A 26,474-nucleotide genomic window follows, 5' to 3' on the forward strand; every position below is an offset into this window, starting at 1 on the left:
ATGCAACTTGTTAAAAAGGAGGAGAATATGTGACCTTTAATGAAATATGTATGCTTGTGCCTCTACCACCATGCATGAGTTACTGCATTGTATATCGTTGAAAGCTAAGGGTTTGTTGATTTAGAGGGCAGTTTGTGATGTTATGTTGTTTTTTTGTTTTTTTTCAATCATGGACGTAATTGTTTAAAATGTGTCTGGTTATGATGAGTATGTATCTTATGTAGGTTTAAATTAAGCTTAGGTGACTGAAAAAATGAAAAGTAGGACAATTTGTATGACTCCTATTAGTCCATACAATAGATATCAATGTTGTGATCAGAAGCATTTGCAGGGAGTTGTATTTGTGGGAGCCATGTGTGAGCTGAGGGGCTAATTATCTTGAATGCAACAACCAATAAAATTATTACAACAGAAAAAACAGACTCATACATGTCAATATATGTTCTATGCCAACAAAATCATTGCACTGAAATTGAACAAAACAAATCCATACAGTAACATACTAGATCTGTAGATTAAAAGAAAAAATCATGTAGCTGTGAAAGTTGCCTTTATCAACCGTCGATGACAAAGACAAAATAAACAGTGAAATGTAAAAAAGTACTCTTGCATATTTAATTCACCTCAAAAACTGCGTTTTTTATTTACAGGTAAACAATCAACTTCAACTTGACTTAAAGGAGTATGGATTGATATGAAATTAACATGAACAACAAAAGAAGAGCAGGTAAGTTTTTTTTATCATTTTATTAAGTGGAAAAGAACAACAGAACGAGACAGTTACATTGAGCCTTCACCATCCGAGGGTAAACTAATTGCAGCATATTAAATATTGTGAATCAGAGGGGATTTAGAATTGGGTATACCCTATGAAGACTGAAAAATAATACACCATATACCTGCATGTAACTTGCACTACATCACTGGTTTCATGCTGTTGCTCAAGGGCGACCTCTACTGGATCCAAAAGGTCACGCATTCATCCTTTAACAATCATTTTAGGGTCAATAACTTCCTCATGTTAACACTGTTATTATTGTCCTTCTAATGTTTTTTTTTTAATCTCTGCACACTGTTTTATGCAGATACTGCAAAACTGTCTACCTCATGTTAACCCATCTGTTATAATTACATGTTCATTATATGTCGTCTTATTTAGTCGTGTACATATTAGTATTTGTTTATTTGATCTATTTATACACACACAAACACACATTCAAAAATATATTTATCTATGTTACACATTCACATGTATTTACTCTTGTATTTTCCATATCGAGTCAAGAGTCCAACAGCTAAACGGTGCTACCATGAGGGGTTCAAGTGGTTGTCCATATAAAATAAAAGTTTGATTTGAAGCGCTTCTAAATAAAAAAAACATCAGCTGTAAATTAATTCAATTCTCTTTTTAGTCCTCAAAGTAACGATGTAAAACTGCACAGTATCAGCCTGTCAGTATAAATAATCTGACGCTGTTGGCATGATATGACGTCATCACGTGATCTGGTCAACAACTCAGCTGTTGTGGTGGCGCCTTCACGTACCCACGGATATTTTAGTTGCAGGTCTTGAAAGAGGACCAATGAAGGGATGGAAAGAAAACAAAAAGCTGTCTTCCCCCCCGAGTAGATATTATTTACTCGTTTGTGAATTGCAAGTCTTAAATTTGTTTCATTTCACCGGGACTTCAACTGTGTGAGTTGGGTCTTTGAGTGATACTGAAAAGTAGAAGCTTTCGAAGAGCACCTGAACGCATCATGGGACAAGTAAGGGGAAAAAGAGGAAGACATCCACGTAGCCTCCTGTCCTGCCGTGTTATTTACTCAATGTGCATGTTCACTTGGAGAAACACTGCTTTGGTTTAAGCGGGTTTCGGTGTTCATAGTGGCGGGTGAGAAGGAATAACCCACGTTAGTCCCGTTAGCTGCGAGGGGAGAGGACTAAAAAAATGGAGCTGGAAGACGGAGTTGTGTACCAGGACGACCCGGGGACATCAGCGATGATGTCTGAGCGGGTGTCGGGCCTGGCCAACTCCATCTACCGCGAGTTCGAGCGGCTCATCGGTAAATACGACGAGGACGTGGTGAAGGAGCTGATGCCGCTGGTCGTGGCCGTGCTGGAGAACCTGGACTCGGTGTTCGCGGAGAACCAGGAGCACGAAGTGGAGCTGGAGCTGCTGAAGGAGGACAACGAGCAGCTCATCACCCAGTACGAGCGGGAGAAGGCGCTGAGGAAACACGCCGAGGAGGTGAGTTGAATGGAGCAGCATCCTTTGTGGAGGAGGAGGAGGAATGAAAGTGTGCCCTCAGGTGTTTTCACCCATCCTCTGAATTCACCTCCACACGTGTTCAGGGCTGCAGCCTCCTCCCGTGCAGCTCACTGGAGATGTAAACAAGGCAATGTGTCATGGCTGCAATGGCCCCCTCTCTTTGTACTGTGTCTGATCTGTGACATAACACAGCTCCCCAAGGATGGAGGATTTTGAATCAGTGCCTGTACAAATGCACCTGTCTCCCAAGCAGAACAAGCACCTCCTTTTTAAATCACCTCCAGCACAGCACCAAGGCTGTGAAGGAGACACAGCAGGTGAAGTGACTCAGCATTCTGGGGACATCACATCACTGTAACACACAAGTTTGAAGAAGATGTTGCAGACATGAAATCAGTGAGGAGGATTTACAGATTAACTTGTGATAGTGCCACTAAGAAGTGATTTAGGTCACCAAACACTCACGCTGCTCATGTTACTGTTTGTATCATTTCACCTGACAGAATCAGACATTTTAATTCAATATAACAATCACACAGTTTTTCAATGTCACTGCAACAAAAACAGAACTCCAGACACCAAAGCATCGAGTATTTTCTTGTTCATCTTTAGCTTATAAAAAGATATCAAACATGCTGCAGTACATTAGGTATAAAACACATGCATGCAGTTGTTATTGTGTTGAATAAGTCTCATGAGCTTGTTTGACAGAATCCTGCTGTTTATGCAGTGAACATAATGCATGACCTCATCCTTCATATAGATGTGATAAAGATGTAGACATGTTTACGAGGGCTTGTACGATCGTTTTTTAAAGACAGAAGAAGAAGAAAACGGTGAGAAGAGCGCTCAAACATCAAACTGTAAACGAAGAGATGTGAAATCATGCGAGCGTTTAACTTGATGATTCGTCGAGCACACATGTCGAACTCTGTTTTGTGTTTTAAGATATCTTGTGTTTTGGCAGGATGATTTAGAGCGTGTGTGTGTGTGTGTGTGTGTGTGTGAACCTGCTGCCTCCGAGCGTGTTTGTATGAAGGCTGATGTGACGTGACGCCGACCTTCTGTCCCGTCTTGTTTCTTTGACTCAGGGCATCAGGACGCCGTGGACATGTTGACCCATCTGTACTCGCAGTGTGACAGTCGGACACACACACACACACACACACACACACACACACACACACACACACACACACACACACAGTCACGCTGTCATTCATTACTGTAGTGCTGTTTTAGGTTTGATTGCACATGTAAACAGCAGCCTGCAGGACAGCGAGGGGGGACAGAGTCTCTGTCCACAGGCTGAGTGGGACGGAGCTGGGTCATGCGGGTCGGAGAGGCACGCTGTTACTTCCAGGTCACGTCATCTTTTGTCAGAAATGTGCAGCGAGCGAACGTTTCATACTTTTTCTTTTATTACATGTCCTTTCGTTTTTTTCATATCTGCGGTTTACCTGACATGACCTGGTGTCTCACGCTGACACATATGATGATTAGGCCGCAGCTGACTGAAAACTATGTCAGTCGATTCAAATCAGAATAATTGAATAGATAAATAGAATAATAGAATAATAATAATTGAATAATAATCTTCAGATGAGAGATTCTTCAAAACAATGTTCTCCAGCTCCGAACAAATCCAAGAGCGCCACATGAGCGTGAGACTGCTGCAGCCAGAGGAGGGACGGCATCAGGGCTTTCTCAGCCGGACAGGATGTGGATGCCGATACACACACACACACACACACACACACACACACACACACACACACACACACACACACACACACACACACACACACACACACACACACACACACAAACATACACACACACACACAGAGGAAGCTGGGAGGAGCCAGCGTTTCCGGATGAACCATTAAGTTGGACCACTAAGTCACATCCTGTCCCTCAAGTCCTGATTCAGAACAAAGTTGTGCTTTGACAATGTTGCAGTTCAGTCTGAGCTGTCGAGTTCGACAGTGTGTGTGAAGAGTCATCATGTATGAATCATTACGAGGCTGATTATCTCACTCAGATAAGGTGACATCATTGACTATTTGTTTTTGTCGATCCTCAAAAAAAAGTTTGCAGAACGAGTTGACCGTCTTCGTTGTGTCACTGTGAGCATTCGCAGAAAACGCATCACACGTTCAGTCGCACAACAAAAGGAAGTTAACTCTCACTTATAAACACAATAGAGTGATGCATTGAGTGTTTCCATTCAACATGACCTCCCACCTCAAAGAAAATACTCAGCCAGTGTTATTTATGTGCACTTGTATTTTTATTGTATGTTGTTTTTTTTGGATGTTTGAAGAGAGACAGGAAACATGCAGCAAAGAGGCCGAGGTTGGATTCAAACCCTCAGCCTCTGTATGAGGGCTGTACAACGTAACTGTTAGGCCACCTGCACCTCAGCATGAACAGCATGTTTCCTCCCTTTTATGTGCAACAGATGAACCTGGATGCAAACGTTGACCGTGAATTGTATTGTCGCTTAAACTCGAATAATGACCCACGAGTCTGAGCACGTTCTGTCTCTGTGTCGCCGAGCAGAAGTTCATCGAGTTCGAGGACACTCACGAGCAGGACAAGAAGGACCTGCAGAACCATCTGGACCGGATGGAGTCTCACTCCAGACAACTGGAACTCAAGATCAGGAACTCCGCAGACCAGAGTAAGCCAATGAAACCTGGTCACTCGGGTCCCAGTCTGTACTGTGCCGTGTTTGTATTCATGTACACGTTAATCCACTTCCTCACTCTCTTTATCATCTCCTTCAGTGTTTTTAACTCGCCTCTGTCGGCTTGCACACACACTTACACACTCGCACTTTTTCCTCCCTCTTCGCGGGGTAACAGTAATGGGATTATAGGATTTCTGTTAGTCCCGTCCTCCTAATGCGACAGTGCATTAGCGCTCATTTCATTGCTGGATTAGGGGAGGGGACGCGTGCTGGTTGGCTCTCACTGCCTGTCTTGTTGGAAACTCCCACTAGTGTCCAGCCGCAAAGCAACAGAGCTGCTTTCACATGAGTCATTCGTTCACACAGCGCTGCTCACATGACGTTGAGCAAAGTCAAACAGCAGCAGCCTGTTTTAATCCTCTGCTGAATGACATGCAAATCATTTCTTCTTCTTCTTTTTTTGATAGAACCAATCTCAAACTTCCCTCAGAAAGTCTGTTTGATTTGGGAAAGGGGAGCATGTGATGCTACTCGGCATTTGATCCCAGTAAACAGTCACACTCCCAGTAAACAGTCACACTCCCAGTAAACAGTCACACTCCCAGTAAACAGTCAATCATTCATGACTGCAGGGATGGTTGTGAGGTCAGACATCTGCAGAGTTTAAAGAGTCACTGACGGCAGTCTTTGCTTTATTTTCTACACGTCCTGTATGAAAGAGGAGTTTTCCTTCTAATCACAGTGATGATGTGGAAGAACAGCCTGTCAGTGGTCTTGACCGGGCTTCATTTAAAATCCAGAGTCGGTCCAGTCTGAGACCTGGACAGGATCTGAGAGGCTGCATGTGGTCAGACTTGAAGCATCCAGCAGCGTGATGACAAACACTCATGCAGCCTCTCGGCTTCCCGGCACATTCATCACCTTCTATTAAATGGGTATTAAAGGTGTGTTCTGCCAACACCACCAGGATCACGGCCCTGGTATGTTACATACACCAGCTCCTCCTCCAAGCATGACAAACAGGAAGTCTCAGACGTCAGCTGCCTGTGTGTCTCTATAAACTCGATGAGTCATGGTTAGAGGTCCAAGTCCAAACACTCCCAGCTCAGCATGCAGACGCTGCAGCTGCTGTGTCCAGACTTCTTAGACCGGACCGGATCCACTCACTTTGGAACAACAGTGAAATGTTTCTGAGTGGGATCAGCTGCTCTGCTCAGAGGGGCCGTGATGATGATGATGATGATGATGATGACGCAATGTGAAGGAGAAGTTCAACATAAGAGAGAGATAAATCCCAATCTGCTGTTCGTAGAAAAGATGTGAAGACACCGCTAGCAGCAGCAGCTTGTTAGCTTAGCATAAAGACTATAAACACAATCAAACGAGCGACGTTCAAGCTAACAATACACCACATGTTCATGCCCAGTTTTTTAAATGAACGCATGACTTTTTTTAAAGTGCAGGAGATCTGAAACCAGCAGGGTAGTCTCAGGGTCACTTTTTGAAGGTCTCAGTCTCGGAGTGGGCGGAGTCTGGATTTTAAATCTAGAACATATTAGAAGGAAAACTAACTTCAGTTAATTCATAATTAGATTTTTATCCCCCAGTTACGACTGCAACCCTCCCGGTATGACGGTCTGACGGTATGATGCACATCGTGAAGTGTCCTCCTTACACTGTTGTTTGTGTTTTAGTCGGCAGGTTAGAAGAACGTGAGCTGGAGCTGAAGAAGGAATATAACTCCCTCCATCAGAGACACACAGAGGTGAGCGGCCACGTGGGAGAGAAGAGGTTGTAAATTACAAAACAACACTCATGACATGTTTTTCTCCGTGTTTCTGGTTCGACTCCTGCAGATGATTCATAACTACATGGAGCATGTGGAGAGGATCAAGATGCAGCAGATCAGTGAGACGTCGGAGTCGAGCGCAGTCGGCCGCGTCAGGTAAGCTCACGCGTGACGTGTTGGTTTGTCGTTCAGATGGTTTGGAAGTATTTCTGACTGGCTGCGGGAGTCATTAAACGCATCACTCGGATCTTCCAGGAGAGAGCGGCCTCTTTCTCTGGGGGTCTTTCCTTCGTCCGCCGGGACGTCTCTGCTAACCCCGGACCCCCAGGTCAGATCGGAGACCCTGGGCACGGAGGGCTGGAGGTTCAACGACTCAACACAACTGCGATCCAACACGAGTCTCAAGGTGAGAACTTTGAACCTCGCAGGAGGTGGAATCAAATCTGAAGTTGGGATTTTTCTTCCTGTCCGGTTCGGATCAAATAAAAACAGTCTGATTTACTGATGTCCACAGCTTTCAATTGAATCAAGTTCCAGAGCTGTAGTGTTGGAAAAAATAATATCCCATCTTTTTTTTATTGGTTCAATCTTTGGTCCCAAACATTGCAGGTGGAGTTTGTTCTGATCTGAAATAAATAAAGAGTACGGTGCAGTCCAGACTTCAGACTACGTTTACATTGTTTTAAATGATTGGATGCCTCACTTCACCACTTTAACAGTCAGTGTTTTAGTTGTCTTTCACCTGTGCACAGGCGACAATGTGAGCTCTATAATCCCGTGTCCTGGACGTGTTTCCAGCTGTGTCGGCCGTGCTTGAAGATGGAGGAGATTTGGCTTCAGATCCAGTTAAAAATAGAGCTCCTTTGATAAGCTCAGGCGTGTGGGCTCATCTCAGTCGACGTCTGACAAGGCCACCTCTCTTTCCAGACATCCTCCCCTTTATCCATTGATGAATATGCAAACTTGTCTTTTCTCCGCTGTCGCAGGAGATCATCAAATGCGTCGCGTGAATATTTATAAAAGCAGCGACGTTCTATTTAAAGCAGGTGAAAGGGTTGTGATTATTATATTCTGTGTTTTCAGGAGTCTAAGTCGACGTCAGGCTGCTTTAAATACGCAGAGTGATTCTAAAAACAGCGCTTCTCCTTCTCTTCCTCTGTCACATATTATTGTTTTTTGTGTCTTAGGACCTGCAGGGTGACGACGTTAATTCATCCCACTGCTGCGTTTTTGTTTAAAACTGGGGCATCAGCTCGCTGGGTGGAGCGATGCATGATGGGAGTGATGCCGCTGTATGGCTGGCAGCCAGTCACTGAGGGGGAAGAAAGCTGGCTGAATGTGATTGGTTCTTATGTAATCAGTGCGACAGGATGGTTATTGTTGAGCCAAGTGGACTTACACTGAGACATCATATTTTATCATGAGAGTGGGCGGAGCTTCAAGGGGGGGATGATGCGCAGCATGCCAAACATGCTCTATTATCCATCGATGATATGAGTCATACGCAAGACCATCCCATCGCCTCCAGATCTGGCTTCATAATATTTTCTGATTCATCGCTTCCTGCTTCATTCGAATGGACCAATAGGAGAGTGAGAGTCACTTAAAGGGGAACTTACTGTAACCGAGCTGCGCTCTCAGCTCTGTGAAATACTGTTTTTATATTTTTAATGATGTGAAAGTGTCAGAGCTCCGGACCGTACCGAGTTACAGAGCTAAATTTATCTGCACAGCATCTAAATATGTACAAACATGTTTCCAATGTATTTGTGCAACGTCGATAGTGTTGCTTGGTTTTGGGCTCACTGAGGAGTCCTGAGCAGGACCTCAGAGACCTGAGGAGGTCTGGGTGCCTCAGAGACCTGAGGAGGTCTGACCTCAGAGACCTGAGGAGGTCTGACCTCAGAGACCTGAGGAGGTCTGGGGGCCTCAGAGACCTGAGGAGGTCTGACCTCAGAGACCTGAGGAGGTCTGACCTCAGGTCTCTGAGGTGGTCAGACCTCCTCAGAGACCTGAGGTGGTCTGGGTGCATCAGAGACCTGAGGAGGTCTGACCTCAGAGACCTGAGGAGGTCTGGGTGCCTCATAGAGCGTGAGGACACTGTTAAGCGGTTTATAAAAAGTCACGGTTTGTAGGATTTAGAAATCGTTCCTTTGGGACCCAGGGTGAAGCTGAAGACGGCGTTCAGTTCACTAACCGAGGAGGCTGATTGGATGATATTTGATATAAAATGAGCCAAAGGTTATCGAAGCAGTCGTTCATGATCCGCCTGTTAAAGTGTGCGAGCTGTTCGCAGTGATAAAAACAGACGACATTACTTTACTTCTCCTCACTCCCTGACACTCACACTTTGTCTGCATTTCTGCTGAACCGCTTCTGCACATGTGAGCTTCATTCTTACTCCCCCCCCCCCCCCCCCCCCCCCTCCTCCTCCTCCTCCTCCTAAGGACTTTGTCGACCCCCCAAAGGGAAGGGAGGTTAAGAGTGCGCAGGACTCTTCTTGGGGGAATTCACTGGCAGACGACTGCAAGGTAGTTTGATGACTGTGCGGCTGAGTGACGTGCCGCCAGCAGCCTGCGTGTGTGTGTGTGTGTGTGTGTGTGTGTGTGTGTGTGTGTGTGTGTGTGTGTGTGTGTGTGTGTGTGTGTGTGTGTGTGTGTGTGTGTGTGTGTGTGTGTGTGTGTGTGTGTGTGTGTGTGTGTGTGTGTGTGTGTGTGTGTGTGTGTGTGTGTGTGTGTGTGTGTGTGTGTGTGTGTGTGTGTGTGTGTGTGTGTGTGTGTGTGTGTGTGTGTGTGTGTTTCAGCAGTCTCCTTCACTGTGCTGTGTCATCTTTTCAAAAGCGTCGCTGCTCACCTTTATTTCGAGCTTCACCTCATAGACCACCTGTGGTCCGTCACGCTACATGCAACCATGAGCTGTGCAGCGGCTGCCTTTGGATCATTGACCATGTGAAACTTTAAAAGCAGTGACAGCATGGTTGCATCTGGCCTCTGATTGTTTCTTGTTTTCTTTTTTTTTTGTTGCTGCTCTGTACTTTGAGTTCATTCTGATCGATCATTGAACAATAACATAGAATCTTTTCTTTTACTTGTGTTCTGTAGTCACTTAACACTCTTTGACTCTTGTGTTGTGAACTAGCGGTAAATGGCGGCTTCCATCCTCCCCCCTCGTCGTCCCTCTGTGTTGTGACCTCTCTGCTCACCTCATCCCTGTGTGTAGCCTAGTTTAGTGTCCTGTGTGTTAGTCTGAAGTATTTCATCGTCCAGATTTGATGTTTTATGACTTCTTATTTCACAGAGAAATAAAAACCCCATGTAGCTCAGGAGATCGTCACAGTGCTCTCGCTCTAAAGGTTTTAAGAGCAGAGAGACATTGGACTGTGTCTCCTGTTAAAGTGCATGTGTAGCTGAAGTAGTAAAACCATTCTGTGTTCATTGTGTTAAACTGTGGCATCGTGCTTTCTTTGTTGTTGTTCTGTGTCACCTTTTTTTTTTTTTATTCGGACCCTGGTTCACTGACTCGGCCTTGACTCTCAAACACGGAGCAGCTCCGCTGTGATTGAACGTCTTTTGATTACAGGAGGAGCTGTCGGACTTCACCGGCTCCAAGTCGCTCACTCCCATGTCCACCACAGCCTCGGACATGGAGAGGGAAGATGAGAGCAGTAAGAGCACCGAGGTGCAGGCTGCACCGGGGACCAGGTCCATCTCCGTGGGTACGCTCGAACCTCGTGAAACCTGACAACACATCATTTTATATCCCAAACCATCTGAAACCACACTCGGCCTCCTTCCTTCTCTTATCTGAACTCCACAGGTTTGCCTGAAAACGAGGACAGCTCAGATGTGCAGGATATCATTCAGTCCACTCCTGAGCTGGACATGGATCTCATTGGATATAAATCCTGCAGGTAGCTCATACATCGATTGTTCAGGCTCCTTTTAAAAAAACTCAGTTTCACCCAGGAAGCGTTACATCGACAGTCACTAAGTCTAAACAAGCTAAGACTAAATCAGCCTTTGCAATAAAAAGGGAGTCTGGATTTATCCCATCCAATAAAAATGGATCGCATGTAATAAATCAAAGCTCTGTCACCTGTTGGTTGGAGCCCTGCGTACAATGCTTTCATACCATGTTGATGCGATTAGAGCTCGGCAGAGTAAGAATGACACAATCAAGGATCTAGACCGGAAGAGACAACAAACAGCTTGAAGTCTGACCGGACACACACAGGGGGGCTGCTGACAGGAAGTGAGCGGAGGTGCTGACAGGAAGTGAGCGGAGGCAGAGCAGCTGATCTTTAGACTTCTAATCAGCATCGAAACCTGACTAAAATCATCCTTATCAAACAAAGCCATCGCCATCATCAGTATCAAGAAGGACAGAACTTAAGTCGCTGCTGTGAGCGAGCGAGCGAGCTGCACGACCTGCTGCACGCTGTCAACATATTTGTGCAGCAGATGAACAAGAAACAGAGTCGTAGTTAATATGCACTCTTCTCCATGTGTCTCCTTCTCCCACTGTATTCTGTTGACATGCACAGAGTGTGCAGCGTGCAGGCCTGATCACCTTGTTGTTCCTCCTCCAGCACGCCCACTAAAGGCATCGAGAACATGGCGTTTGACCGCAACACAGACTCTCTGTTTGAGGAGCTGTCGTCTGCGGGCACGGGGCTCATCGGGGACGTGGATGAAGGAGCCGACCTCCTGGGTGAGCAGCAGCCTTTGTGTCGAGCGGAGCACTGAAGTGTGTAGATGAAGGAACCTCGTGCATGTATGATGGAGCAGTCTAAAAGCCAACGTTTTTGAATTGTCGCTCTTGTGATACGTTGAATAACCCTGAACTATGTCTTACTTCTTGGATTCCTTTCCTGGGTTTATAAACACGAAGCTGCTTAACTGAAGCTAAACTAGCCGTGGGTGTGTTGCTAGTTCCACTCCTGCTGTTCTCTGTAACGCTGCACACCTCGCTTCGGTCCAGCTTGTTGAACGCAGTGTTAGCCATCGACCCATGTTAACATCACCTCTCTCTCTCTCTCTCCCTGTGTCTCATCCTCTGCTCTTTGTCCATAAGTGGAGTACTCTGGTGTGTATGACCTCGAACCTTTTTTTCTTAGCTCTCCTCTCATTGGTCACTCTCTGCCATGCTCGCCATCATTGCAGCTCATAGCGTCTCCTTCATCACGTTTGACAGAAGTTGACTTATGACTTGGACAGTGCATGAGTGATGGAGTTCGACGCTTCCTTTGTTGGCATAACGGTTCTTATGTTTTGCCCTCGATCTCCCCGTTTTCCTCTTTGTACTGCAGCTGCTGTTGTTGTTGTTGAATCTTTTTTAGCTTCAGAAACAAAACAAACATCTTTTGCTTGTGTGAGTCAGCAGCTCTGGCTCCTTCATCGTTTTGGTCATTTCACTGTCTCAAACTATATCCCATCTCTCTCTCTCTCTCTCTCTCTCTCTCTTGTTCTTTCCGCCTGACTTGGATTGCATGGTTTTCTCAGACCTTAGTTTGATTGGTAAGACCCCACCCACTCTCTCCATCCTCCTCCTGTCAGTCATGTGACCTGTGCTGTGGGGTTGTGTGTTGTGGTAGTTTCTTGTGCAGTAGTGGATATCTCACTAGGACATGTTTCACATCCAGTGTAGTGCCTGGTTAGATTTTAGAGTAGTGATAAAGCTCATCTAATCATCGACAGTGTTGCATCCTAATCCGTAGTTTTCACCTCGTCTTTGCTGTCAGATATATATTTTTTTTTTCTTGAGATGAAACTCTGATTTTGTCATCGCCTCTGTTCAGGAATGGGCAAGGAAGTTGAAAATCTCATTCAGGAGAATTCACAGCTGCTGGAGACAAAGTAAGCTCACACAGTGATTTCAGATTATTGATACCGACCGAGTCTCATGCCACCGTATGCCAAAGTGTCCTTCCCCCTCCGTCTCTGCAGGAACGCTCTGAACGTGGTGAACAAAGACTTGATCCTGAAGGTGGACGAGCTGACGTGTGAGAAGGAGATGCTGCAGGGCGAGCTCGACGCCGTGCTGCAGGCCAAGACCAAGCTGGAGGACAAGAACAGAGAGGTGGAGGAGGAGCTGAAGAAGTAAGACGACACAGAAAACAACAGCCTAACAGGAACAATGCATAACGAAAAGCATGCAAAATAACAAAACAAACGTAATGATGGAAAATAATTATCAGTATTGCAGCGTGTTTGCTTTCTGCAGCACATTTCTCACTGTCAGCTTGTTTTGTTTAGCGTTAATTGATTAGCATTGTCTCTGAGCTTGCAGGCTGTTGGATCATGTCTGCCAGGGTAGTTTATTACTTCTCAGAAATGATACGATGACAGCGTTGCACAAAGAGTTGGTGTGTTTTTTTTCTCCTCCAGAGTGCGACTGGAAATAGAAGAAGTGAAAGAGAAAAGTAAAGATGAAGAAGATGTGAGTATCTTCGGCGTGCACACCTCAGTTTGAATTCATGCGTCTTTCCTGTTTGGACCTTTCTGTCGTATTTTTCTGTGCTTTCATACGTGGGGCTGAAAAAATGTCCTGCTCCCACAGAGCGACGTTCCCACGGCTCAGAGGAAGCGTTTCACCAGAGTGGAGATGGCCCGAGTGCTGATGGAGAGGAACCAGTACAAAGAGAGGCTGATGGAGCTGCAGGAAGCCGTGCGGTGGACCGAGATGATCCGGTAAGAGCGCAGATGTGAACATGCCATCGATGTAAGATTGTCTTATTGGTCCTCATGGGACTTTTTTTTTTTTTGTTGTTGGTCAAAATGATACGATGAGCAGCTAACATGAGGATAACTTTTCTGACTGCTCGGCCCATGCAGCAGCTCTTAATCCTGAAATCAGCACAGTAACTTCTCTGTGTTGAATTAAACAAAGAAGCTGCTCGATGGTGAGAAGCCGTCGGACATCATCATCACCTCTCCTTCTTTGTCGCCTGTCTTCTTCTTCAGGGCCTCGAGAGAAAATCCAACACTCACAGAGAAGAAGAAATCCAGCATCTGGCAGTTGTGAGTCCTCTTTGAATACTGTTGACCTTTTGACCTTTGTCACAGGGCTTTAGATCTCTCAGCCTGTCGAGGTCAGTGTGAGTACTTCCTGTTCAAATCACTTTTTCTCTCATCTTTTCCGGGTTGTGCTTTTTGAATTGGCAGCATTAGGTAAAGATGGTTTCCTAAAAGTTCTCCCAGCCAAGCCTCTCTCTCTCTCTCTCTCTCTCTCTCTCTGTCCCTGCACTGACACAGAACGGCTCCCCCATCACACACACACACACATCCCACTTCCATGTGTCCGTCTCCGTTAGCTCTTCTCTGCGTGCGGTGCATCACTTGTTTTTCATCACTGACGTGACTCTCCTTCCGGGTTTCCCCGTCTCCCGCCTGCTGCGTGCATCGTCCTGTTTCCTCCTCTGTCCGCTCACAGGGAGCTCACGAGGGGCCGACGTCACGTACACGACCCGTGTGAGATCATGCAGCAGAGTTCAGATCATGCGTTTGTGAAATAGACAGGAAGGCAGCGAGCTGGTGACCTGCTTGAATCAGTCAGTGCTGAGAACGTTTCTGCAGAAGCATCAGAGTATTTAAACTGCACAGGAATGTTTTCAACCTTCTCTGCACGACGGGTTTATTTAATCGTCATATGCAAAAAGAACAACGATTCCAGGAGAGCGAGATAAACCTTTTATTCACACATGCTGAATGATTATCTGATACAAAGATACGAGCAGCTTCTTATTGAAGGATTTTCCCAGGTTTTTTTTTTTTTGTTCTGATATTTGTTGGTTTTATCCACTAAAAACTTGACCTCCACAAACAAACATGAAGACGTTGAGATATTACTTATACTAGTGTTCAATAATTGCAGCTCGCAGCATGCTTTGTGTCACTGTCAGAGAAGTGTTGGTGCTCTGGTTGGTTGATGACCTCCCCCCCCCCCCTCCCCCCCCTTCTCCTTGCTTTTTCCCTGCACTCCTGTCTGCTCTGTTTTCTCCCCGTCTGGCTCTCTGTAACTTCACCACCTGCAGCTTCAGCAGACTCTTTAGCTCCTCCTCCAGTTCCCCCGCCATCAAGAAGGTGGACTCCCAGTCCAACGTGAAGTACAACGCTCCGGGCAGCCTGGTGAAGAGGAGCAGCACCTTCTCCCAGTTCCCCACCGAGAAGTCCAAGACCTTTGACTTCCTCAACGAAGAGTGAGTTAAGATAACTTTTAATTCTGTCCTCACTCTTTTTAAACATTCAAAGAGTTTATTTTGTCAAACCGCCCACGATCAGGAACAGAACTGAAATATATCTGCACGTCTCTCACTTTGCTCTCCCTGCAGGAAGGATCAGTGCAGCTCCCCGTCACGGAAGGAGCAGAAGAGAGCTCAGTACAGACAGGTGAAGGCTCACATGCAGAAGGAGGACGGACGGGTCACTGCACACGGCTGGAGCCTGCCCAGCAAGTACAAGGTCAGATTGTCAAGGTTGCAGTTAGTTTAAGGGATACTTCACCCATTTACATGAATCTGTGTATCATTAGAAACATGGTAGCAGTGTTGAATGGTCATGAATCCAGCCCTCATTTTGCCCTGAGACGAGAAAAAAGTGTTTCTCTTTGCTTGAAAGTTTTCTTCATGTGATGCAAAAAGCGTCATATTGCATCACATGAAGAAAACTTCCAGGCAAAGAAAAACATATTTTTCTCGTCTCAGGGCAAAATGAGGGCTGGATTCATGACCATTCAACACTGCTACCATGTTTCTAGTGATACACAGCTTCATGTAAATGGGTGAAGTATCCCTTTTAGTTCAGAAGAGGAAAACATTCATGTCCACTAGAGGGAACCAAATATCATTAAAATAGAAGAAATATGATCATACCCTTTAAAATTAGTCCAATTTAAATGGACGTGATAGAAAGTCAAATTTCTCTTCTGTATCAAAGATCTCTACGCTTGTGTTTGTTTGAGACAAGTATTATGTGTTCCTCTTCGAAAGGTGGATAAACAGGAAACACTAACTTGATGACTTTTTTTTACTGAGGAAAATATTTCACCTAACTGTAGACGGACTCTCTGTTAAAGCTGTTTTTTGTCGTACAGGTGACCAATGGTGGACAGGTGGAGAACAAGATGAACCTCCCTGTGCCCGTGTACCTGAGACCTCTGGAGCAGAAAGATGCTTCTATGAAGGTGAACACACTTCGATACCATCAGCATGTAGTGAACATGAGGTGACTTTATAACACGCTCTGCATCTGTTCTCCAGCTGTGGTGTGCTGCAGGAGTCAACATGTCAGGGGGGAGAACGCCAGAGCTCAGTAAACAGATCAAAGGTTCCCAGAGCAGCCTGGACCAGGTGGAGCAGGAGAGTAAGGTAAGAGACCCGATCAGGTCTTCAGACTTTGGTTCAGGTCTGAAGCCTGATGTTACGTTCCTCTGTAGGAGGAGAGAGGTGAGCAGGAGAAGGAGCTGGTGCTGCAGGATGAGATCTCCAGCAGGGTGTGGGTTTGCACCAGCACGCACTCCTCCACCAAGGTGATGGTGCTGGACGCCAGTCAGCCCTCTGACATCCTCGACAGCTTCTACGCCTGTAACACACACGTGGTCTGCATTGCCAGTGTGCCAGGTACCAAGATCTCATCTTTCGCTCATCACTTCTTTTTAGTCAGTTGGTGCTGGACTTGATGACAGTATCGTTTTAATTGTTTTATTTTTTTTCAGGTGTGTTGGAGACGGATTATCCCGCAGGTGAGGAGGTACCCCAAGACTTGGAGGCCAGTCAAGGTGACGGGGTGTCTCTGGCTGGCAGTGTGGCCAGTGTGGGCTCAACAGGCAGCGATGGTGCGCTGGCAGCAGAGGGCACCACCGCCATCCCGCAGACGGCCTCCCCACGTGTCAGCGATCAGCCGGCTGAGCACAGCGGCTTCTCCGGCTCGGGTAGATATCTGCTGAGAACACATTTCACAGCCTGTCTTTGATTTGATTTGCTAATGCATCCGCCATGCGCACAGTGGAGCTGTCCAGAGAGAGCAGTCCAGCAGAAGACGGCGTTCCTCCAGCAGAGGAGGCGACAGAAGCCACGGAGGCCAACGCCGGCGTGGGCGAAGAAGGAGAGGAGGAGCAGGCAACCGATCCAAACCAGCCGGGGATCTACACCGAGCACGTGTTCACCGACCCGCTGGGGGTGGGACCCACCGACCCCTCACCTGCTGACACACTCAGGTGAGCTCCTCTGGATCATCCCTCCTCACAGTGTGGGACGCATTTAGGAAAAGCAAACATGCACAAAAGCTTGTTCATTTTCAAATCAAAAAGGTCTTACACTTAAAAAAAACTCGGGCTGGGACTTTAACGTGTTAATTACGATTCATTTACTACAAGAAAATAATGCGTTACATTTTTTTAACACATTTAATCAAAGTTTGCCTCATAAACAGCGCGGAATTGTTTGTCATTGCTACGCGCTAACTTTTCGCTAGCTTTGCGCTAACTTCGCTAGCTTCGTGCTAACTTTTCGCTAGCTTCGCGTTTGCAGCCTAAGTTCGACAGAATGACTGTCTTCAGGAGCAAAATTAGTAATTCAACGTCTGATAAACTTATAAACTCACTCCTTAAATTGATTGGACTGTAGATCACTGTTAGTGGTAGAAGATAAGGGTTAGAAAATGTGCTGCAGATAGCATCGTGTGATCCAACTTTCCAGTGCAAAAAAAAACTATTTCAAACAAGATCCAACAGCTTTATGAAACTGAGAAGTAAACTTGCATGCATTGCATTCATTTATCCACCAAAATATATTTAGATTGAAAAGTGTTGCTTTTTAGGGCAAATACTGTGATGCACTCAAAATGCGATTAATTTAGATTAATTCATTAGAAAGCGCTGAGTTAATTAGTTAAACACTTTTTTAATCAAGTCTCACCCCTAAAAACAGTTTATACAATATGTTGGAAAGGAATTTTAAAATGCAGGTAAAGAATACTTTGAAATGTGAATTTCCTGCAATAAAAGTCTTAAAAAAAAAAAAAGTGCTGAATCATGCTGTCCTCTCTGTCTGTGATCCAGGGGCTCCGGGCAGGATGGGGTCACTTCGCTGCACGACGACTCTGACCTCTCCGACTCCGGGGAGGTCATGAGGATGAGCAGCGCCCTCCCCACCATGTGGCTGGGAGCTCAGAACGGATGGTGAGTGATGAGACACTAGAGGGCGCTGACGTGTAATCCCAGCTGTCATGACTTCTTACCTCTTTGGTTTGTTCCTTTTCAAGTCTGTATGTTCACTCGTCTGTGGCTCGATGGAGAAAGTGTCTGCACGCCATCAAGCTGAAAGACTCCATCCTCAGCATAGTGTGAGTATGAAATCATTATCAAGTACAACACACACACACACACACACACTCCTCTGTGACTGCAGGAGCTCTGCTCTGTTCTCATTACAGGCATGTTAAAGGCCGAGTGTTGGTGGCTCTGGCTGACGGGACGTTGGCCATTTTTCACAGAAGCATCAGTAAGTGATCACGTTGAATCTTTGAGGAAAGGTTGTTGTACACTAAACCTCTGATGGTATAAAAACCCGACCCTGAAACAATAAAACTATTAGAATGTGTGAAAAGGAATCAAAGCATGAAAGGTCGAATAAGGCAGAGATAAGAAACTCGTCTTGTCTCAGAATCAAAAGCATTTTGTCTTCAGTCTTTTCTCGGCCTCAGACGAGCCGGACTCTGGATTTAAAATGAAGAGCGGTCTAGACCACTACAGTTCAACTGTTTTTCTAATGCCTGGTTCACACGGCAGGATAATCACGCCGATTTTGGCCCCGATTCTCCCCTTCCGATAATCTTAAGGACGCCCCGATCATCATAAGATAATCTTATAAGATCATCCTGCCGTGTGTGGTGTGTTCAGAACGTTCTCGTCTGGTCGGAAGAATGTCGGGACCGCTCCGATCTCAAATCGGGGATATTCAACATGTTGGATTGTTTTGGCCCGATCTCTCATAATGTGTGGTGTTTCCCCCGAGGAGAAACAAGCACGAGCCTGTTGACTGTGACGCGTAGCCAATCAGAAAGCGAGGTGACTTATTAGCGAAAACACCGGTAGCAAAACAACTGCTACTCACCTCCATATCAACATGTAGCAAGTAGAGCTCATGCTCCCGTTGTCTCCCCTCCTTTGACCGACGCCTCTTTTTAAAACGTGTTTTTTCAGATAAAAACAGCACAAACGATCCCTATTACATCCTCTTTGTCCATTTGTTGACTCTGGAATCACGTTTGATCTCGAGAAGTTTTGCGAGATTTCCAGTCTGATCGGGAGACGTTCGCGAGTGAAATCGGTTCGTGTGTGGTGTGTTGATGTTGCCATTTGGCCGCACACCACACACTGTACGACCGAAACTGTAAAACCTCCGATTATTTATCGCCGTGTGTGTGGTCTCTAAAGTTTGGGAAATCTGCCGACAATTTTAAAATCCTGCCGTGTGAACCGGCCTTAAGCCATCGCTGTGATCAGAAGGAAAACGCCCCTTTTTTAAAAAAACGTATAAATTCACTCTTAATTGGATTTTTTGATTGGTCTAAATTAATTACGCTCTTTTTTTTTTTTTTTATTACGGAGCAGCAGAAATCATTCTTCTTCTCTCCTTGTTTCTTGAAGCAGACGGTCAGTGGGATCTAACAAACTATCACCTGCTGGATCTGGGCCGGCCTCATCACTCAATCCGCTGCATGACAGTCGTCCACGACAAGGTGTGGTGCGGCTACAGGAACAAGATCTACGTCATCCAGCCGAAGGCCATGAGGATAGAGGTGCAGCACTCACTGAGTTCATTCACGAATAAAAACATCGTATGAGCGAACATCCTGTCATAGTCTGCTGTGAATGTTCGTCTGTCCGAGCAGAAGTCGTTTGACGCTCACCCTCGTAAGGAGAGTCAGGTCCGGCAGCTGGCCTGGGTCGGGGACGGGATCTGGGTGTCAATCCGACTGGATTCAACTCTGCGCCTGTTTCACGCACACACCTACCAGCACCTTCAGGACGTGGACATCGAGCCCTACGTCAGCAAGATGTTAGGTACGCACTCTTCTCTAATCCTATTGGACCAGGATGTTTACTCGCTCTTCACTGACCACGTGTATGAAATGACATCGTAGAAACTGAATCTTTTCCTGAGTGGTGGAGCGTGTGTGATGTGTGTGTGCTGCAGGTACGGGTAAACTGGGCTTCTCCTTCGTGAGGATCACAGCTCTGGTGGTCTCCTGCAGCCGACTGTGGGTGGGGACAGGAAACGGCGTGATCATCTCCATCCCGCTGTCTGAAGGTAACTCGCACTCTGAGGCTCTTCATTTACAGTTCACCTATCAGACACTCTCAACCGAAGCGACGCACAGCATAGAGAGAGAACCACACGGTCGAGGATCGAGGGAGGAGGAGACAACGACAGGAAGTGCAAACAAACCGCTATCAGACACTCTGGAGCTGACAGGAAGTGACCAGCGGCAGAGCGCACTGTTCTTTAGAGTTCTGATCAGCATCGAAACCATCCGAAGTATTTATCACGATAAAACAAAACCATCATCATCTTCAAGCTCGTACGTGTTCATAAAGAGCGGGGTCTTTAGCTTTTTTCTTAAAGGTGCAAACAGACCCTGCGTAGTTCGTTTCACCACCAGGGGGCGACAGAGGAGACGAGTCAGGTGAGCGTGTTCGGACCGTGTTGTGAAGGTGGGATCAGACGCCTGTCAGTGTCAGAGCGTAGTGGGCGGGAGGGAGTGTGGACCTGGATGAGGGTTCAGCTGAGGAGCCGCCGTGAGCAGTAACTCAGGAGATGAACGGCGGAGTGACGCGTGTGCTCTCTCAGATACGACGAAGACCAATCACGCTGCTGCATTACAAACATTGATGAAGACCTGCCAGTAGAGAGTTGCATCATTCCCAGTTTGAAGTTTGACTTGATGTTTCTCCGTGTCAGAAGAGATGGATGCCTCGTGTTGTTAGTTGAAAATGATTCTAGTAATGATGTAGTTTTCCATCTTTGTGCTAAGCTAAGCTAAGCTAGGCTAACCCTCTGGTGGAGCTGTCTTCTTATTAGCGGCGCAGTCGAGAGGCAGCTATTGATTATTCACTCCCCTCCGCCTCTCACTTTATCTGCGTCCCAGATTTCTCTTGAGGCAGCTTCAGACGATACAAAGCACCACCAGGTGCATTAAAGACAGCTGCGTTTCCATGGATACAGGCCTCACAGTCGCAGGGTAGTTCGTCAGGTTCGTACCACTCAGCTGTTACCGGGTGAAATGAGGCGTTCTGCTTTCTGACGGATTCACCTCCTCACGTCTCCTCGCTCTTCCTCTGTGAGCCTGTGAAGGCCACCTCGGCTTATAATCCGGCTTTGTCCCGTCTCCTTGAGGGAAATGACGTACAAGTCGTCGACGTAACGTAACGATGGCTTTCTTCCTGATCCTTCAGCCAATAAGACGACGGGAAATGCTCCAGCCTGGCCCGGCAGCGCTGTGCGGGTTTACAGTGACGACGGTTCAGAGTGTGCCGTGCCGGGCAGCTCCGTGCCATACTGCTCCATGGCCCACGCCCAGCTGTGTTTCCATGGACACCGGGACGCGGTCAAGTTCTTTGTTACCGTTCCAGGTAGGTGGACAAAAAAAAGCTGCTGAAAGTGAAAATGGATTATAGACTTATTAATGCATTTATCTGATTTCGGTGATATCTGAGAATTGAATGTAAAGTATCTAATATATTCTGACTATCTTGATTTGCTTTTCATTTTGATGCATTTTGTAAAAGATGATTTGACTCATGGTTGAATTCAAACATCAGATGAAATCAGTATTAATTCATATTATAAAATAATGAAATGATTCCTGATCACAGGTCAGGCGATGCCCCCTCCGGGCAGCGCAGATTCAGGCTCTGACGATCCTCCGTCTGAATCCTCGGACACGGCGGCGTCCGAGCCGAAGACTTACCTGGTCATGAGTGGAGGTGAAGGTTACATTGACTTCAGAATGGGTGAGTAGTACACAGCGTCGAGAAGACATGCATGTTCTGCTGCTTCTGTCGATTTGAAGATGATTTAGTTTTGCTTGCGTCCACACTGTGCAGGAAGACACCTGTATGATGCTGCACAGGTGTAATATGTAGGTACAAGGTGGTCCGTTAAAGGTGTGCAGGTTTAACTCTCTGTCGTGTCAGAGCTCCGGTATCTTCTTCTCCATCCGCTCCTCTGTTTGATCCGCTCTCTCGCTCCGCAGGTGACGAAGGCGGGGAGTTGGACGGTTTATCAGAGCCCTCGGCCAACCAGCAGTCGGCTCCCACCAAGGCTGAGCAGAGCCACCTCATCGTCTGGCAGGTCACGACCTCTCATGATTGAAAAAACAGTAAAATCACAGACTGCTGTGTCAAGGCGAGGGCCGCCCACCGAACCCCCGCATGCACTCCTTTTGACTTTTCCATTTCATATTACTGATGGTTCTTAATGCCCGAGTACTCCACTACTTCTTTGTAAACATTGTTTTTAGTCCATGTTTTGTACAGTTTATTCTTCATGAGTCTGAAGTAGACAAAGTGAGGTTGACTTAAAGAAGCCGTCCGAGGCGTTCCCGTCTGCTGGGATGCGTGGAGGTGACGCTGGAGGAGACTGAAGGTGTGAGTTTGTTCAGAGGACGTGTGGACGCTGTCCGTCTTGAAAATGATTGGTTGTAAAAGGATCAAATGGAGACGAGCTTGAAGCAACGAACAAGGAGCAGGAAGTTTAATCTTTTTTTATCAAACACACACACATGGACTTTGTAATTTTTCTTAACCTCGTGTATGTTAGCGTGTGAGCGTCACTCAAATCTCCATCATGTTTAGCAGTTTTATTATCTCGACTAGGAGGGCCGCGGTTTTAAGATATCAGGCCTGAAATTCAAAATGTAGTCAAAGTGTTGATGACTTCACTGTTTAGTCAATAAGATGAGCGTTCTTCCTGCAGCAGCAGGAGGATGAAACTTTGCTCCTGAGGGTTGTAATGATAGCGCCTGACTCCAGGCTCAGTGTGCCACGAGATCTAGTTTAGAGATCTGAATAACACCCGAGCAGTTTGGGTACTTAAAGGCTTCCAGTTTACTGTACTGAGCTGGAGGTTAGCATTAGCCTGCATGGAGGAATCCTGTATTCTTGTCCCAGTGTGTGTGTGTGTGTGTGTGCGTGTGTGTGTGTGTGTGAGTGTGAGTGCGCCTGCTCGGATGTTTTCCGGCTACACGCCCTCGCCTGGTGTGTGAGGACAACCTGCCTGTGCCGCTCTCGTGGTGCTTCGTGTTTGCTTCAGCTCATTGGCACTTTAAAGTTGCACCTGTGCAAACGTAGGATCCACTCCTGCTACATGCTAATTTTGAAGAAGGGAAACAAATTATGCAAAGATTTCCAGCGGTCAGTCGTCCCGGTAACCAAAGGAGGAAAGAAGACGCACCTGTTGAGTCCTTTAAAGACGGTGTCGGTGCTCCGTCAGTTTCATCCTGCTGGGAAAATAATCTTTAAAAAAAGGGAACACGTATGAGAGAAACGTGCACACGGTGTAAAAAAAAAGAGTCCGTCCTTATTCCTGCATCGTTCAAACATAAAGAATGAACCTGTTGTCCCTGTTTGAGTTCTGCTGAACATGCCGAGTGTTTTTGTATTCATGTGTGAGACACGATGATGAAGTCGTGACTGTAACATCATACCAATATTCAGACCGTTTGTTTTTATATCAGACTACTTCAGTCCATTTTAAAAACAGTCACTTTTTATTGTGTTTTTTTTTTTTTGACCATTCCAGTATTTATTTCTGATGTTTTGGAGCCAGTTTTTGGTTCAGAATGTAACTTTCTACAAGAACAAAATATAAAAGGAGGCTATTGTAAAAGAAATAGTCACTACGTTTACGTGATTGTTCATGAAATAAAGAAATTCATGTCCTCTTGTTGGAAGTTTTTAACAAACGAGCTCAAAGTGTGCAGCGATCCCTTTGTTTTCCAGTTCCGTCTTCATGTACTAAGCTATGCATGTTTGTCTGAAGAGATGCCGCTTTGTTTTCAGCTCAGTCTGTATGCCGCCGTTTTGGGTGTGTGTGTGTCTCTGTGTGTGTGTGTACACGTGAAAGTTGGAGCGGTGTATGTGTGCTCACTGAACATCTGTCAGATCGGTCACATTTGACACGCTGTACCGACTTCTCTGGACGCCGTGACGGTGGTTCCTCCTGGTCAATGTTTGCTAAAAATAGCATCATAGCCTTATTTTTAACAATCTATTAAAAATCAATTTCATGGAGAAGTTTCTGCCTGTGTGTCTAAATATCTTAAAATCTGACTGAACGCTGCAACAAAGAATGTCGAAGGCCTTAAACATTTTCATTTACAGACTCAAAGTTTGCAGATGTTTTAAGGGAAAAGTAAAAGTCATGTAAAGCAGGAAGTCTGTGGACCAATCCATAGTTAACAACAGTTTGGTTCTTTTTCACGTTTTTGAATAAGAAACGTGTTTGTAACTCAACATTAGGTAGATTAGCCTCATAAGGCAAAGTTTAAACCCTTAACAAAATAAATCAATCACATTCAAACTGGACCTCATCCTGCTAAAACGGCTGCATGACGTCAGAGCAGCTACAGAGACTCTACAACCCATCAACACACAACTCATGAATCCAATCCAAAGATTCATTTGTCAGTTTTGCAAACTAACTTCAGGATTTAGAGCAAACTTTTGAGGCCGCCTGAAGTGACGGAAGATAAAAGTTAACAAGGCTGCGGTACACTGATGACGTGTAGGAGAGTACACAGAGAACCTGCACTTCACCTTTACCTGCGTGTAAACATCAGAGACTTCTCTGAGCCTGTCATTAAAATCCTTCCCACTAATTAGTGCATTGTAAACCAGCTTTAATGACATGCAGCATTAAAGATAAAGTGACTCAATAAAGGAGATTTAAATGCCTCCAGACTCACCAAACACCTGACCTGCTGCAGCCACCAGGTGGCGCTGTAAGTTTATCCTATAACATGCTGAAGCGTCCACACGTCGCTGGATCAGGTCTGATTTTTAAACACACAGGACCCTTTTAGATCTATGTTAGAGGTTACATGTTTGTTATCGTCATGCTTACAGCCAGCAGAACCAGCTGAGCTTTTAGTATGATATCCAACACGTGTGTAGATTGAATCCTCAGGCTGCAGATGTAAATGTGTATTAACATGAGTAGACGCTGCTGCACGTGGACGCACACTCATCGTGTTTTCCTTGTTTGCTCTCTCATCTGTGCATCTCTTTATTTGTTGCTTCTCATCCTCGACCAGTAGGAGGCTGAGCTGCAGCAGCATCACCACACAACAACTTCCATGAAATTACATCACAGCGTAGAGCCCACCTCCCACCCCCGTCTCTCTCTCTCTCTCTCTCTCTCTCTTTGCCCACCTCCTCCTCACAAGCCGTGCGGGGGCTGACAGCGAGGCCTGCACACACGTCGAGCGCTCTGTGACGTCACAGCGTGTGTTGTGGCTCAGACGGGGGATTCTTGAGAGTGTAAAAAAAAGAAAAAAGAAAAAGGCGAGCTGGTGGTGCAGTATACAGTTGATTTACTGCAAGAGGGAAGAGGAGAGCTGGTTCCAACTACCTGTGTCCGAGCTTTGAGAAGAGGACAACATGTTCTGCTAACTTCTGTTGCTGCTTCTACACGCAGAAAGGTTTAGCTGAGATGGTGACAGATGCTTATTGCACATCTGGGAGAACGTTGGCTCTTTTTGATGGTGACAGTTTGGTACCAGGACGTAAACACAAATAAGAGAAACATGAATGAAGTCAAAACACTGCTTTTAAAGAAGTCAAACTACCTCACAAAGCTTTCTGACACGGGCTGTGTTGTCTTTGCAGACTTAAGAATTCCCAAATATTTTAAGGTTCCTTCAAAGGTTGATCCAGAGGCAGCTGGACTTGGCTGAAGACCTCTTCTCCGCCCAATGATCAGCTTTAATCGTGACTCTCTTCTTTAGAGTAACAGATTAACACCTCCGGTCTCCACCAACACACACATCATCCCATACTGTAAGAAGGTTACTAACCTTCTTGCTAGTGAATGACTTAGTAGGTGGTGTTTACTGTTTAGCTTTGCCAACCTCTGACTCCGCTGCATCTTCATCCTCTCATCCGAGCATGATCAGAACGCTGCGCTCGAGGTCAAACAGATCCTGCATACTCAGCTGTCTCAGGATGGATTTTTAATCTGATGCTGAACCATGACGTCCTGATTTGTTCATTTATATCTGAAGTTGGGGTTTTTTTTCTGTCTCCTTCCTCCCCTTCTATTTGTCCCTGTGTCCCTGCGTGTGTGTGTGTGTGTGTGTGTGTTTCTAATGGCTTGTGATTTAATGGCCTCCCCCGGCCCTGGTGAGAGTGCCTTTGGCCTCCCGTGGAGCTGCTCAGTATTTCACTGTGATGGGCTGGGCTAAGCATTTTCTGAGCCAACACGGCGGAGCAGCGCAGCGTTCTCCGAGCGTGCTGCGAGGACCATAAACACAACACGAGCCTGCAGGTGAGGCCTCATCGCAGCTGAAATCTCTTCAGTGAGAAAATACACAGAAAGGGCTGCTGTGCATGTGTGTGTGTGTGTGTGTGTGTGTGTGTGTTCCTATTTATAGCCAATGACTAAAGTGCTGAGGGGACAGAAATGGGGTTGAGAGCACGGGCACAGTTTAGCGTGACACCAT

At 46.0% G+C, this 26,474-nt stretch overlaps 1 protein-coding gene across 4 annotated transcripts; it reads left to right on the forward strand.

Annotated features, from left to right (window-relative positions):
- The first annotated feature begins 1,791 nt into the window (after positions 1 to 1,791).
- Positions 1,792 to 24,048, forward strand: spag9a (sperm associated antigen 9a). Of its 4 annotated transcripts, none has more exons than XM_079367017.1 (31): positions 1,792 to 2,248; positions 4,835 to 4,955; positions 6,659 to 6,729; positions 6,821 to 6,909; positions 7,009 to 7,159; positions 9,201 to 9,284; positions 10,333 to 10,468; positions 10,570 to 10,663; positions 11,342 to 11,463; positions 12,255 to 12,269; positions 12,551 to 12,608; positions 12,699 to 12,851; positions 13,140 to 13,191; positions 13,312 to 13,442; positions 13,716 to 13,772; positions 14,786 to 14,950; positions 15,083 to 15,212; positions 15,844 to 15,933; positions 16,010 to 16,117; positions 16,186 to 16,369; positions 16,465 to 16,680; positions 16,755 to 16,965; positions 17,809 to 17,928; positions 18,012 to 18,092; positions 18,183 to 18,250; positions 19,399 to 19,550; positions 19,644 to 19,815; positions 19,949 to 20,062; positions 21,208 to 21,384; positions 21,628 to 21,765; positions 22,008 to 24,048. In XM_079367017.1, exons 1-31 carry the CDS (start codon positions 1,949 to 1,951, stop codon positions 22,124 to 22,126), a joined length of 3,879 nt encoding a protein of 1,292 aa, XP_079223143.1. In that variant the 5' UTR covers positions 1,792 to 1,948; the 3' UTR covers positions 22,127 to 24,048. The 4 variants fall into 4 exon arrangements, with proteins under 4 accessions (XP_079223143.1, XP_079223144.1, XP_079223145.1 ...); XM_079367018.1 differs by having other exon boundaries at positions 19,402 to 19,550; XM_079367019.1 differs by lacking the exon at positions 12,255 to 12,269.
- Positions 24,049 to 26,474: the final 2,426 nt, after the last annotated feature.

Source organism: Symphodus melops (assembly GCF_947650265.1).
Source record: "Symphodus melops genome assembly, chromosome: 17".
NCBI classification, from domain to species: domain Eukaryota; kingdom Metazoa; phylum Chordata; class Actinopteri; order Labriformes; family Labridae; genus Symphodus; species Symphodus melops.

Bases quoted from the DNA above. Each gene is read 5' to 3' on its own strand.
- spag9a (XM_079367017.1), top strand. From the start codon at position 1,949: ATGGAGCTGGAAGACGGAGTTGTGTACCAGGACGACCCGGGGACATCA. The intron at 19,816-19,948 runs GTACGCACTCTT...TGTGTGCTGCAG, and splicing joins CTACGTCAGCAAGATGTTAG to GTACGGGTAAACTGGGCTTC. The intron at 20,063-21,207 runs GTAACTCGCACT...CTGATCCTTCAG, and splicing joins CTCCATCCCGCTGTCTGAAG to CCAATAAGACGACGGGAAAT.